The sequence below is a fragment of the Periplaneta americana genome, chromosome 1 (genome assembly GCF_040183065.1).
Source record: "Periplaneta americana isolate PAMFEO1 chromosome 1, P.americana_PAMFEO1_priV1, whole genome shotgun sequence".
Taxonomy (NCBI): domain Eukaryota; kingdom Metazoa; phylum Arthropoda; class Insecta; order Blattodea; family Blattidae; genus Periplaneta; species Periplaneta americana.
Window position 1 is genome coordinate 138,657,266 of NC_091117.1, and position 15,931 is coordinate 138,673,196.

General features: G+C 33.6%; 1 protein-coding gene across 9 annotated transcripts in view; it reads left to right on the forward strand.

Moving 5' to 3' along the window:
• LOC138701344 (uncharacterized) overlaps positions 1–15,931 on the forward strand; it is a 133,951-nt gene that overhangs the window by 98,130 nt on the left and 19,890 nt on the right. For 2 of the 9 annotated variants that reach the window (XM_069828152.1, XM_069828161.1), the window contains exon 4: positions 15,732–15,845. The exons of 3 other annotated variants lie outside the window; for them this stretch is intronic. In XM_069828152.1, the coding sequence (XP_069684253.1) occupies positions 15,732–15,845 (114 nt within the window). Of the gene's footprint in view, positions 1–1,409; positions 7,635–15,731; positions 15,846–15,931 lie in introns of those variants that run through there. 4 more of the 9 variants (XM_069828216.1, XM_069828244.1, XM_069828222.1 and 1 more) reach the window with 3 other exon arrangements.

Here is a 15,931-nt window from a genome sequence, read left to right on the forward strand (position 1 = left end):
TCAGTGGTCAGAGCGCTTGGTACGTAGAACCAAGGACCCGGGTTCGATCCCCGGCGCCGGAGCGAATTTTTCTTCTCAAATATTGTCAATATTACATATATTATTCTGTCTGACAAATTAATAAAAGTGAGTTTCCCACGTAACTGAGAAGTTTATTGAAATTACTTTCACTTATTCTTAAATAGTTCTCATACACTAAGACATCCTCTAAACACATTTCATTATTTAAAAATTGATAACTTCTTTCTTCTTCCCTCCTTTTTCTCCATGATTTTTTCCAACAAGTTCGTTTCTTTTTTGAGGCAGCTGCTGCAACTAATAATGCCACTGCTGCTGAAGCAGCAAGGAAAGCCGCTTGCTCTTGAACCATGGTGAGAGAGGCAAGCACACTGTAGGGCTCTGTGGAGAAACATGCTAATGACGGCAGAGATAGATGCGTGCCAGCTGTTCAGGAACAGCCAATCAACACGTTCCTAATGGAATGGACAGGAATGGAATTGATGCAAAGCTCGATTTTTTCCTATGCCTGACTTGGAGAAAAAAAATGAAATGCGCATGCTCAGAGAGTCAGGCACCTGAAAGTAGGCGAGAAATCAAGACTGTGTAAGCAGAAACTTAGAAGTGTCATTGCTTAATTTTTTTTTTTTTTTTACCCAATGGTGGGTACCTGTCTTTTCATAATTTATCCAAGCGTCCTCATCTAGGAGTGACGTGCTGAAGCTGTAGTTCTATTTTGCTGCCATAGGCATTGTCCTCTGCACATTGTGAGGCAAACTACATAGCACTGCATGGTGATTATGTTTAATAGAGCAATGGTGTAATATCGGTAGGGAATAGAAATACTCCGCAATCTACCACCAAGCACTGTCTTTGTCTACCACAAATTCCACTTGGGCCTGTTGGGATTCGAACTTGGGTTAGCAGCATACACTCCAAATATTAATTTATGCAGTTCTGTGTAATACATTTAAGATACTATTAGTGTATTTTCAAAAGTTGTTAGGTCACTTTAATATACTTTTAAGGCAATGAAAAATTTAAACAGAATTCTATTATAAGTTAAAATCTTCTCTTCAAAATAAACTAATCTGTTAATGAAATTGTATTGAGCAGTTTATAATTCAGTATTTTTTTGTTAAAATCTATTATTCTTTGTTTTGAATGAATTTTTTTTTCTTAATGATTTCTCCAATAAATGAAAACACCTAAGAATGAAATACAGTTCTTATTTTCTAATTGAAGTTAACTTTTTTTACATTTATTTATTACCTGGTAGTCAGTTAAAAACAATTTGCATGTTAATGTGTATGATTACGAAACTATATCTTTATGAACTCTTTGAAAAAGTTTTTTTTAATTAATTAATTTAAGATCCCTTTCTTCATGTACCTTCATGTGCAACATTCCAGTTGGGCTCCGAGTTGGGCCCTTGTACCAAGCTACAAAAGAGCAGAAGCACAACGAGAAGTATTCAACCATGGTGTGAAAAAGACATATATAAAATGTGGACGACCATTAGGAGTGCCAGAAGAGATAAGATTCAGTGATGTTGGATCCCATTTACCTGAGAGAATCTCCAGTTTTAGGAGATGTCGATTGTGTTCAACTGCAACAAAACAGAAACGATCAAGATATCAGTGTTCTTCCTGTATGGTGGGATTGTGTATTACTCCATGCTTTACAAAATTCCATATAAAAGTCCCTAATGACACATGAAGTTCTGAATTTATGTAGCTTACATAAAATATTGTGTGTGCTTGTATATAATTGAAATCTCTCGTCAGAAAATGAGTCATATATACTGTTGGTTGAAGCTATTTTGAAATAGAAGAAGTATTTTGTTACAGAACTTTATATTATATATATTGAATATTTCTCCTATTTAAATTATATAATTTTTTTAGCCCTCTTTATTTCATGATTTTCATCAGACTTAACATTGTTAATCTTATAGGCACTTCCTTAATTTAATGTCTGATTTTATAAAATTTAAGAACATTGTTTCTTCAAGATTATATTCAAGTTGAGAAGACAGAAACAGTTAACCAATATTGTGTGCACATGGCTGAAATTGTGTAACATCTTGTATTAGACATTAGATTCCAATGTTTACTCTGTTAATATATATATCAAGGAAGATAATAATTGTTATGAGACATATGCTGTCAACAGAATATTAACTTTAGAAACATTTTTGTATCATATGGAGTGAAATTGAAATCGAAATCTAACATTAAAGAAGTCGTTATAATGTTTGAAACTTTCAATATTGTTTTTTTTTCTCGTTAATTGTGACAAGTTAGGGTATGTAATAAATTTTTTTCTCACCCATAGAAATAGAATGTGAGAAGATGAGGAAGATTTTAATATAGTGTTACATAAAACTATGAAATAATTACTCAGAATGGACATATTTTCATTAGCAAGTTTCTTATGCTGTGCATAATTATTGAAGTTTTGAATTAATTTTTTCTGCAGTATGATTATAAACATAATTCATTATACTACGAATGTATTTCAGTGAATGACGAGAGTTATTAAATCACAGTTACGTCTAATTTTCACGAAATTAGTAGCTGCATTGTGGAGTACCTGTAGTGTGTGGAGTGCTTCATTATGTGGAGTGCTTCATTATAGTTGCAAAAAATAGGTGTAAATGGTTGTCACAAGAGAAGGGTTTTTAGATAGGGGAGTGCATGTCCAGAAACACACTTGTGAAAGGATGTCAACATTTTAAATTATTTCTGTGCCTGAGAGACATACTTCCCTTCTTGCAGTAGTATTACACATTGTTACAAACATAATATGGAAATTTTTTGCCAATTTTGTGGAATTCAAGTGCATTTATTTATTTTTGTTCAGTTTGGGTGCAGTACTCTCTTACCTTCAATATTGGAAGATATGGTCAAAGTCACTGTGTTATGCAGCAAAGTACAGACTATACAAAATGTCTTTAAAAACAGTATGTTGTGAAGCTCCAAAGAAGTTGATGATAGGCACTTTGAGTGATGATGATGATGATGATGATGATGATGATGATGATGATGATGATGATGATGATGATGATGATGATGACGATGACGACGACGACGAGGATGATGAAGAAGAAGAAGAAGAAGAAGAAGAAGAAGAAGAAGAAGAAGAAGAAGAAGAAGTTTATTCAGAGTTTGGACATCATTGGCCGAAAAATACAAATACAAAATCTTACAAATAGTTTTTAAAGAAAAGTTTCTACTAAGAATGTTTCATTTTGCTTCTCCAGAGTTCTCTATTTGCAGCATCTTCTTCCCAGAATCCAAGTTCATTCACACTACATCGCACCTCTTCATCCATATCTTCGATTGTGTCCATACGTTTTTAATTATCTTATCAAATACTCTTACATAAAATTGAACTGGTGTTTGAGTTATGAGGCAGCTCCATCTGGGAAGAAATGAAATGTTTAATGTTTCTCTATTATTTTGAATTAAGGGTATGTGGTTTTATAGTTAATGAACAAAGATACTACAAGCTTGTCATGAGATAATTAGTCCGACATTCTGTCGTTTAGCCACAGTACAGTTGTGAAAATTGAAATTTGATCCTAATAGCAATGTGCGCTCTGTACCTCGTCTTGGTATTGAACTACGTAGTTTTCTGCGACATCTACCTGCATCATAATGTTTTCACCATCAGCACAATTACGAATTTTCCTTAAATGTAACGACTAATGCTTTGTCACAAATCAGTGAATGATAAACTTGGAAGCAACTTTTTCAATATATCCATGATCTCGCATAAGGTACCAATTCTGCTACCTTTACTGTTTTTCATCTTTAAAGAGCTATTCTTCCAAATTGATATAATATGTATCGACAAGAGGTAAGCTATATTATGCTAAAAAATGTTCAATGTTCTGGTGCTCAGAGATGGACAGTGGACTAAACTAAAGCAAAGATCAGTTTAATTTATTTTAATGTACCGTACCATATATTGATTCGTTTCTTTTCCATTTTTCTTTAATTTGATTTCTTTTTCTGTTATTTGATTCTCATTTTAAATATCATGCATTATTCATGATGGATGTATAATTAACTCACGAAAAAACTATTTTTCCTTCAATTCCTCTTTAAATGCAAGTTTCTTTCGATTTGTTTCTTGATTTTGATAATGACATGTTCCAAACAAGCCAATCTACTGTTGATCCTGTCTTATTTACTTGAACATTGCGTACTTTGAGTGAACAAGTGGTGGATAAGGGAAGGTGAGAAGTGTGATATTGTTACAGCATTAATATGATCCGATTATATTACTTCATTTAAACAAATACGTATGTTTGACAAAATTACTCTGTCTCGAAAATCAATGTAGGATATTTGTTCTCGACATGACGCATATTCAATTTCCAAAAAGTTCTCTTAAATGAAAAAAAATCTAAAAACTCACTTATATAGTTTTTTATGACAAATTACATTTGCTAAGAGGAAATAAAGTTTAAAGGAAAAAATTTTAAACAGTTAACTTTCTATAGAGAAAAAACATTAGTTTCGTTCTGGATGGACATGATGCAATAAAGTAATGTTTAGATATTAGTGGCAGAAATTGCAGTCCACAAGATTTTCTGATCAAACAGGCACCCTAATGACAGGAAAAGTTTTAAAGTTACTTGTGAATTTAGTTATGTTATTAAATTATAATTCCTAAGTATTAAGAACTTATTTAAACTTAAACACTTATATATCACTGATTAAATTTCCAACTTCTTTACTGTGTTAATATATATTTAGGATATACCTTAGCTGACTAGTTTCGAAGTCTTGTTCTTCATTGTCCAAAATAATTGACTATGCTTTGGACAATGAAGAACAAGACTTCGAAACTAGTCAGCTTAAGTAAATCCTAAATATTAACACAGTAAAGAAGTTGGAAATTTAATCAGTAAATGTAATGCATTTTTGCCAACTTTCGCAATATGAATTACTTCCACTGTAATTCTTTAAATTTACTTCAATATCCATTTTCTCGTGCAAAAACGATATTCATATCCGAAAAGTAGAGAGTTTGAGGATTTCGTGGATATATCACATGATGCGGTTTGAATAGTTTCGAAAATGGACATGGAAGTTGATATTTTCGTGGAATGACTCTTATAGACATTTTTCTTATTCTGCTTTACCTTCCCTTTTATCCAGCTTTCACATCAGAATGGGTAGTGAATGGTGAGTCATTGCATCACACACTAAACATCTCATAAATGCGGATCTTCCTCATTATGGGATTGGCTGACTGTTGAGATATCACAGGACAATCAGAAGGCAACAGACAAACAGCCAGTCCAATGGACTGAAGATAAATTTCTTCCATTGCCCATGCCAGGAATCGAACCTCGGACTGTTTGTTTGGGGAGCGAATGTGCTATCCACATAGCCATAATGATAGATACAACTTGTAAATACGAGGGGGATCCAGGAAATAACGACCGTTCGCGCATACCCGCCGCGCAGCTGACTCCCCTTCCTTGTTTGTAGGTCAACTGGCTTCCTTAACATGTGTTCTCATAATGTTGTGAGTACTGGTTGCAACAAGTCGCCATTGTGCATTTTGTGTTACTTCAAAATGAACGACATGATTGATAATCCCGCCGACTGTGAGGTGAGGAATGTGATTCGATTTTTGAATGCCCGACATTTGAAACCTACAGAAATTTACCGGCAATTGAAAGAAGTGTATGGTGATGCTGTAATGAATGAAAGAAATGTGAGAAAATGGTGCGAAATGTTCAACAATGGGTGAACAAATGTCCACGATGAAACTCGACCCGGACACCCATCACTCATCACAGAAGACCTGAAGACTAAAGTGAACGACAGAATCTTGCAAAGCAGGCGCACATCACTCGACAAATAGCATATTGCCTTTCCTGACATTTCTCGTTCTTTGCTTGGTGAAATTGTGTCGCAACATCTTGGCTACCACAAAATCTGTGCCTGCCCGCACACTGCTGCTTCAACTCGAGAATTGCTGGATCAATTCGGTTGGGAAATCTTTGATCATCCGCCCTATAATCCAGACCTTGCTCCTAGCGATTTTCGCCTTTTCACTAAGCTGAAAGACTTTCTGGGTGGTACGCGTTTTGGAAGTGATGAAGAGTTGAAGAAGACAGTGAACACCTGGCTTAATGAACTGGCGGCAGAGGAGTATAACACGGGAATTCTAAAGCTAGTGAACAGATACGACAAATGTTTAAATGTAGGTGGTGATTATGTAGAGAAGTAAAGGAAGCTTCAGTTATGTAACAGACTTTGTTTTTTCAAATAAATATATTTTTTTTAATTATTACAACAAAACGGTCGTTATTTCCTGGATCCCCCTCGTAATTGTGAATAACACAATTACGTGTTTCTGATCATGAGTTTCTTATCTTAATATGTCCCCTTCACACATACACAACCAACCATTTGTATCTGTTGTGGCAGCTATTTTGAATCACTCTCTGTGTAGAAACGAATCCAACAGTTGCGACAATCAGTAAGGATACTAATTAATTACTCAATTATTATATTAATTTATTAATTATTGATGATTCTATAGAAATAACTGCTTAATTTTGTTAATTGTAAAAATCTGCAACACTAGTGCTAAATATATGTTATGTAAATACTAAGAAGCTATTTATATCAATTATTATATCCTTTTTTATTACATTCGAATTTAAATTATATTTGTGTTCGAAAAATCTTAAAGCATTCTTTAATCAATCATATAGCATGGATTTTTTTTCAGAAATGTGTAGCTTTTTGTGAAAAATATACATAATATAATTTTAATCTTCTCAGTTCTGTATATAATATCATCATAAATTTGGAATTATTTCAAATTTCATTTATAAATGTAATGTTCCTTATAAGTAACAAAATTCTATATTTATTATTTAAGGATTTTTCGTAGTTTTCAATTTTTATTACTTAAATGAATAATTGAGAAAAATATAGTGTTACCATACAGTTAATTACAGTTTATTGTTGTTCTTTGCTGATGTCATAGTATTAGAGCACAAAAGAATTATTGTGATTAAGGTAAAAAAAAAATGTAATTTTGACCTCAAAGCTCTTAAAATAAATCGTTACATCTGCAAAAGTAATCTGAAATTATTTTTCCAAATATTTTATTAATTTCGACTTCTTCTGATATTAACAGTCTAAAAATTCTCTCAACTGTTCATTTATTAATAGGCTACGTAATAATAAACATGCAATTCTATGGAAAATGAAAGATTTTGCTGAGGTCACGGAACTTGTACCAAAGAAGATGCTACTTATGTTTTGTTTCCATGTTTATATAATGTATAAGATTTATAGAATATAGGTTTTTTATTTTCTTGTCAAGTAATTATTCTTTGGCAGCATCACCATCAGTAAATGTAATTGAAACATCAGAGACTAAACTGAAAATGTTATTTGTGAAATCATTTTCAAGAAAGAGAAGGTAATATTTATGCCACTCTAATTTGCCTTAATGGTTTTCACTTTGATTTCAGGCTTAAATAGATAAAGAGTCATATTGTTAAAAGATCGAAATCCAACAGAATTACAAAGTGAGGTGAACAAAATTTTGTAGGGGCATAGTGTGAAATATATTTTCTTCATTGTGACTTACGGCTGGATGTGGTTTATTGCTATGATAACTAACTTACAAGAAGTGTAGTGAGTCCCATTGGGTGTTCCTGGTGGTCAACCAGTGGCAGGTTGCCCCCACTACCATCGCTGCTTGCATCTGCAAACTCACAGCACTTTGCAGTTTAAAACTTACTTACTATGTTATATTAATAAACTTAAATTTAAAAAAATTGGAGATCCCAGTTTTATGAATAACCAACTACGGATGCTGGCTTGACTATTCTTGATTTGATTAATCTTACGAGTTCGTCTCCCCTTATCTGCATGGCTGGTGAATGTTTAGCTTACTTCATCACTCCTGATGTGTGTGTTATTTCTTCCATGCATAAAGTCTTATTGTGTTCGTACCAAGAGAGTGGGAATGAGGAAAAGAGAGATTGAGATTATCACATGAACGTTACATGGTTGGTGAATCCCCATCCTCTGAAATTAGCAGTGTCAGTCTGTCTGCAGTGAAGACACGTGAGCCAGCTAAAATTAAGTGCAGTTTATTATAGTGTGTTGTGTTTTGCAGTGGTTAACATATTCAATGCATGAATGTGTACACATTTTGAAAACGTACGTATGGAAAAAGAAATTGTGTAGTAGAAAAAGGAAAAGCTTTAGATGTAAATTTAATGGTCGCCCAGTTCCATATAGAAAAACAATAGCTACTAGGTAAATTTAGTAAATAGGTTTAAGGAAACGTGAATGATATGATGTAAATTAAGTATTACACAAGATAGACAACACTTCTTGCAGCTACTGTATCGAGGGTGAATACCGAATATTATTGATATGACATAATATATAAGTTTTAATCTGTCGAGCAGCAGTGTTAGTGGGGGAACCTGGGGATAGAAACACCAGAATGTTCACTGGAAAACACTGTATTAAAACATTTCTTGGGAGCAACATACACACATGTACATACCTAAAGGAGGATTCAAAAAGTGTGGAAAAAAAAATCTCATTCATATGTAAGATGAAACCATTGGCACCTCATATTTGGTCCATGGCAGTGTAGACCCAAACACTGTCATACCCAAATAAATTTGTGGACTCAGCAATGATTCAATGATACACATATTTCATTTTATTTATATCATCATAAATATTTAATATGTCTGCATTGGTGCTGGGGACTACAATTTGAATACCTGTTTTCATATTGTTGATAAATGATATATTATAATGTATAACATTGCAAGTTGAATCCAAGAAACAGGTCTTATTTGAAAGTAATATGTTTGGAGACTAGTGCATGCTTTCAAGGAGGTAGTTTTGCAATAAAGAACTTTGCCTGAAAATGAAATACTGTTGCTCCTGAGAAAGAGAGAGAGATAGATGCTTCCCTTTACACATTAGTGTCAGGTATTTTATCAGTGCCCGTTATTCCCTCTTAAAATAGATATGGCTGCTAAAAAGAATAGTTGCAACCTTTCGTACTATGAACATCTTTTTGTAAATGAGCTGCAGAAAATATCTGCTGTTATTACTCTGTTTATTTTAATATTGTTAAATAGTTTTATGAAATGAAAGAACCTTGCTCCTGATGGAGGGCTCCACGTTGAATTTTGAATGTTGATGCTGAAGAATCTCTGTTGTCGTAAGATAATTAAATAAACAACTACTACTTCTGCTGTTCATTTCTCATCCATGTTGAATTTTGATGCTGAATAACCTCTGCAGTTGAATGGTTGTTAAATATACAGTAGAACCTCTATTATCCGTGGTAATGAAGGGGATGGACTGAATGATTAATCGAAAAATTCGGATAATCCGTACCATAAAATATTTTCGTAAATTAAGTGAATAATACTTGAAGTTTAGTAATTTCCTCTGTTGTCTTGTGTTTAACATGCTAGGTAGTGAATCAGAAGTTCACTAATTTAAGTTCGGTTGTCAAGGACGTGTTTTTAAGGGGCAAGGAAACTCCTTATAATGGCTGTAGATTTGCGTACTGTATACACTTTATCCTTAATTTTTATTAATCGCGCACAGTTGTAACATGAGTCTCGTATTCTGATGCGAGATGAGCCACAGTTTCTCTTTCCCCAAATCACTCAATTATATGTATTTTTCGATACTTATCACAAAAAGTTTTCTTTTGACACTCATGGAATACATTTTATTTAAAGTTGTAGTGTACGGCAACTCGAACAGTAGACCAAACTTGAAGTGTGAAGGCTTGTAATAACACTCTCTAGGAAAAAAAATACGTACTAATATAACGTACAGTAGTACTTCATATGTTTTTTTTTTTCTTGCTACAAAAGAATGAGCGAAAGACAGTCGGATAATCTGTCAATCGGTTAATAGGGTGTCGTATAATCGGGGTTCTACTTTACTACTATTCTCCTACAGTCCATTTGAATTTTGATGCTGAATAAGCTCTGCAGTTGAAAGGTTATTAAATTTACTACTACTACTCTGTTACTGTCCATTTGAATTTTGATGCTGAATAATATCTACAGTTGTTAAATGTACTACTGCTCTGCTACTGTCCACTTGAATGTTGATGCTGAATAACCACTATAGTTGAAAGGTTGTTAAATGTACTAGTACTCTGCTACTGTCCAGTTGAATTTTAATGCTGAATAACATCTACAGTTGAAAGGTTCTTACTCTATTACTGTCTGTTTGAATGTTGATGCTGAATAACCGCTACAGTTGAAAGGTTGTTAAATGTACTGCTACTCTGCCACTGTCCAGTTGAATTTTAATGCTGAATAACATCTACAGTTGAAAGGTTGTTACTCTATTACTGTCTGTTTGAATTTTGATGCTGAATAACCGCTACAGTTGAAAGGTTGTTAAATATACTGCTACTCTGCTACTGTCCAGTTGAATTTTAATGCTGAATAACATCTACAGTTGAAAGGTTGTTACTCTATTACTGTCTGTTTGAATTTTGATGCTGAATAACCGCTACAGTTGAAAGGTTGTTAAATATACTGCTACTCTGCTACTGTCCAGTTGAATTTTAATGCTGAATAACATCTACAGTTGAAAGGTTGTTACTCTATTACTGTCTGTTTGAATTTTGATGCTGAATAACCACTACAGTTGAAAGGTTGTTAAATATACTGCTACTCTGCCACTGTCCAGTTGAATTTTAATGCTGAATAACATCTACAGTTGAAAGGTTGTTACTCTATTACTGTCTGTTTGAATTTTGATGCTGAATAACCGCTACAGTTGAAAGGTTGTTAAATATACTGCTACTCTGCTACTGTCCAGTTGAATTTTAATGCTGAATAACATCTACAGTTGAAAGGTTGCTACTCTATTACTGTCCACTTGAATGTTGATGCTCAATAACTGCTACAGTTGAAAAGTTGTTAAAGGTACTAGTACTCTGCTACTGTCCAGTTGAATTTTAATGCTGAATAACATCTACAGTTGAAAAGTTGTTAAAGGTACTAGTACTCTGCTACTGTCCAGTTGAATTTTAATGCTGAATAACATCTACAGTTGAAAAGTTGTTAAAGGTACTAGTACTCTGCTACTGTCCAGTTGAATTTTAATGCTGAATAACATCTACAGTTGAAAAGTTGTTAAAGGTACTAGTACTCTGCTACTGTCCAGTTGAATTTTAATGCTGAATAACATCTACAGTTGAAAGGTTGTTACTCTGCTACTGCCCATTTTAATTTTGTTGCTGAATTACATCTGCAGTTTAAAGGTTGTTAAATGTGCTACTACTCTGTTACTGTCAGTGGCGTGCCATTAATAGACTAGTAGAACTAGCCTAGTCCTCTATCATCAGCTTATAAAATTTATTACATCTTATGTTTGAATTTTGAAAAGTTTCTAGACATGACAAATTGACAACTTCAATCTGTTTCCTCCCCTCAGTGCTCAACATCTGTAGAATTGGACTCGTCCAGTCCACGGGAACCAGTCAGCTCGAGCTTGCACTGGACTAATAGATTTAAAGCTATTCCCTTGCCTACATGAACAATAAATATGGTCGGACGTTCTGGTAAACAGTTTCTGTGTCTCCATTCTTGTTAGAAAGAATATATTAGTACGTTTATTGTTTTTGTGCAGTATCAGTTAAGTACTGAAAGTGTGCCTGTGAAGTGTAACATGTATGTTTTACGCTGTTTAGTAAACATGGAAAGGGACTTGTTTCGAAATGCAAGTCCAGTGCAGCTCGTACCAACTGCATCGTCTGAATCGTCGCCATCCGGGAGCAATACCAGTCACAGTGTTGTGTTTTCGACCATTTGTTAAGCATTGGTTCGGTACTTTGTTTGGAAATTTAAATTTTCAAGAAAAGCAAAATATTAACATAAAAGGTAGACCTGCTCCAGACGTTTCCATGAGTACAAAAATGAAAAATTGTGTGCGTCATTTCAAAATTCAATATTACGAATCTTCAGAATGGCTAACTGCATGTAAATCGAAAAATAAATTATTTTGCTGGCCTTGTGTTCTTTTTGAAACCAATAGAGGAGTATGGATTAGTACAGGTTTCTCTGATATCAGTAATTTTCACAAAGCAAAGATTCGCCATGAGAAGACGCAATCACATTTATCTGCAATAACGAAATGTAAAACTTTCGGTAAAACAAGGATATACTTTCAACTAAGTGAATAACATAGGGCGGATGTTTTGAAACACAATGACTAACAGAGAAATAATGAAGCAATTAATCGATATAACTTTCTTACTGGCAAAGCAAGAACTACCTTTCAGAGGTCATAACGAACACAGTGAATCAATTAATCGGGGAAACTATATTGAGTTCTTGCACGTGCTATCCAAGTATGATATCAAATTAGACAGACATTTACAAAGCGCTAAAGTTTTCAAAAGTACATCAAGTCGAATTTAAAATGATATTATTGAAAGTAATAGTGACGTAACTCTAGACATAATAAAGAAAGAAGTAAAAAATACACTTTTTGTTGCTGGACAAAATGACGGATATTGCAAAATTATCTCAACTTTCCACTGTCATTCATTATGTAAAGAGGGTGAAATTCAGGAGATGTCAGCTTATGATTAGTACAGGTCAGATGTCAACAATAATCGCTCTGCAGTTGCGTTAAGTGAACATGTATTTAAAATCCTTTCGGACTTTAAGTGTGAGGACAAGCTCGTAGCTCAAGTATATGACGGGCTGCAACATTTTCTGGCCATTTAAATGGATTGCAAGCACTAGTGAAAAAAAAAATATCCCAGTGCGTTTTTCATCCACTGTTATGCTCATTGGATTAAACTAATTCTATCACAGTCAGTCCAATTTATAAAGGAATGTAAAATACTTTTCATGACATTAGTGGTTTTTGTTCATTTTTTCTCATTCAACAAATGCATTGAATGCATTGGAAGTCAAGAAAAGCGTTTCCAACAGTGTCAGTTATGCGTTGGAATTACAGCTCTAGGATTGTGAATGCGGTGCATGAAAATAAGACAGAACTGATCTCATTTTTTGAAAATATTATTGATGACCCAGACTGCTGGGATAGCGACACTTTTATTTCTGCCAGAGGATATTTAGCATCATTGAAGGATTTCTCCTTTTCTTTTCTGTTGGAAATTTTCAGTCATATTTTTGCTCTCACTGATACAGTATTCTGAAGGTAACTAGGCTACATCAAAATATTTGTATTTTACTTCACTAACATAGAGAGAGCAATAATAATAATAATAATAATAATAATAATAATAATAATAGTTGAAAGGTGTGCTCGAAAGAGCATTAGGATGATTGAGGGATATTTTAGCTTTTGCTGTGCTCGTTAAGTGGTTTTAGTTCTGTTTTTGCACACTGCTAAATGGTAGCATTCACATTTCTGATTGCACTGATTGTAGATACAATCTTGGTTAGGTTGGTGGAACCGGTTTATGGTACAGATTTTATGGTGAAAGCCATGAATGGCGAACCTGGTGACTACATGTATTTTTTCATGAGATGCGTTGGTTCAATTTCGATTGATCATTGCACTGATATAGAATTTGGGTTCTGTTTCTTCTCGTTTTCTGCAGCTTGCCTCCATTACTTTGTTGTAAGGTCAGGTTGTATATTCATTCTTATATCCTCGATGAAGAAGGTTTCCCAGGCTATGATATTAATATAATAATAATAATAATAATAATAATAATAATAGTCATATGCATAAAACATTGTATTTACGAATCTAATGAGTGTAAAAGTTAATATATGTGCATACTTTAATTTTATGTCTTCACTTGTATGGAGTGTAAACACAGATTGTATTACTACTTCGGAATGTAAGCTATTACAATAATGAAATGATTCACAAATAAATGTTACGTGATAATAATATGCATCTGCGACAGAGAGAGATACAGACAGGTTTCGTAATGCAACGCTGAGTTCTGAGTGGCAGAGATGCATGAACTAAGTTGCGTGAAAAGCATTATAGTATTAAATGTGTTTTGATGTAATTAAAATTTAAGTGAAGTACGGTATTTGTGTTTAAAAACTACTGTAATTGTATATGTTGGTAATATGTATCTTATTTTGACAACAGTCACTACATACAGTCCTCCATAAAGAGAGAATAGTAACATTTCTGGCTACAAATCTAGTAAAGACAGTTTGTGAGTTTTCTTGAATGTTTGTCTTGTTTTATCTTAGTGACATTGCCGATCACATGAGTCCTGTACCAGCAAATGTAACATCAGTTCATGATATTCACAGGAGTGAGAGGGTGGTAGTCATAAGAATTGTAGTATGAAAAATTAACAGAGTATTGCTTCTAATTATTCTACTGGGAGAATATAGTATAATATTAGTGGTCGAAATGGACAAAATGGTTCGAGTCATGCACTTTGACCATTGATTTTAATTATCGTTAATAGTCTGTTTTTAAATTGGTATGTGAAGATTATATTGAGGGACAACCATTGTAACATTGCCTTCAGTGTAGATATTTAAATTTCAAGAAACACTATCTTACGTTCAACTTAAAAAACTGAATATACAGGTATCACATTTATCTTGACCACTCAAAATAACTTTGTACGCAAACACCAAACGAAAAATTGTTTCATGCACAAGGTGTATAACTAATAGGGGGAAATAATACTGATGGTGAGCAACCTTGTAGCGTTATTTATTAATGAGATACGAGTACTAACATGTATTGCCACTATGTATTTATTATTCAATATTTCAGTTAAGCTCGTCAAGACCTTTTTAAAAATGTATCACGATAGGCCATTCTGATAAATAGAACATTAATAAACAGAACATTATTTGATGCCTTGACGGCATAGTTTCTGTGAAGTGGTGTAAACAATACGTAGTACATTGCAGATGATACTCAGGGTCGTGTAAACCATTATACATAGCTTTGGTTTTATTCCACTGAACACTGATGACTGAGTGAGTGGTCTGTGCTACATTTGATTTCATTTGTTTACTGTAAACCAAAGCTATGTGGAATGGGTTACGCGACCCTGAGTATCTGCATTGTAGGTCTACTATGTATTGTTTATACCAACTTAAAGCCAACCACTTCCTTTGTACGTACTATGTACAAAATCATGCTGTCAAGGCATAAAATAACATTCTGTTTATTAGAATGACCCACTGATATATTTTTGGACAGGTCTTTATGGGCTTAATTGAAATATTGAATAATAAATACATAGTGTCATTTAAAGAAACAATGTTAGTATTCGTATCTCATTAATAAATAACGCTACAAGGTTGCCTCTCCATCAGTATTATTTCCCCCTATCAGTTGTACACTTTTTGTATGAAACAATTTTTCATTTGGTGGTTGCATACAAAGTTATTGTGAGTTGTCAAAATAAATGGGACACCCTGTATAAAACAAGACAGTCAAGGTATTCAGTGTATAAAATAAGTATCCACTATAAATTATTCTTTCGTGCTCGAGAAGGAAAAAAAATAATGTAATAGAATCTTTTCCCTTTCAATTTCTGTTATGTCCCATTCTGTTGCTTAATAAGTGTTGCAGTTGAGTCGTGTAGTGTTCTACAATAAGCTTTTTTAAATACTGCATTTGGTAAAGGGCATTTTGACTTATGTTTTATGACGAAATTAGGAATTAGAAACTACTGATGTTTGTCTTCTTTGTATATAGGATAGAAAGAGACTTTATTGTGACAAAAACCAATAGGGGGAAACGTTGTTTGTTGCGTGGTCAATACAAATATCGAAAAGCACGTGAAACAAGAGGTGGATTCATCGTATGGAGGTAATTTAAATACTATAGATTACTCTGTATCTGTATAGAAAATGATTCTTAGAGATAGCATAAATGGTTCATTGAGTAGACTTTTC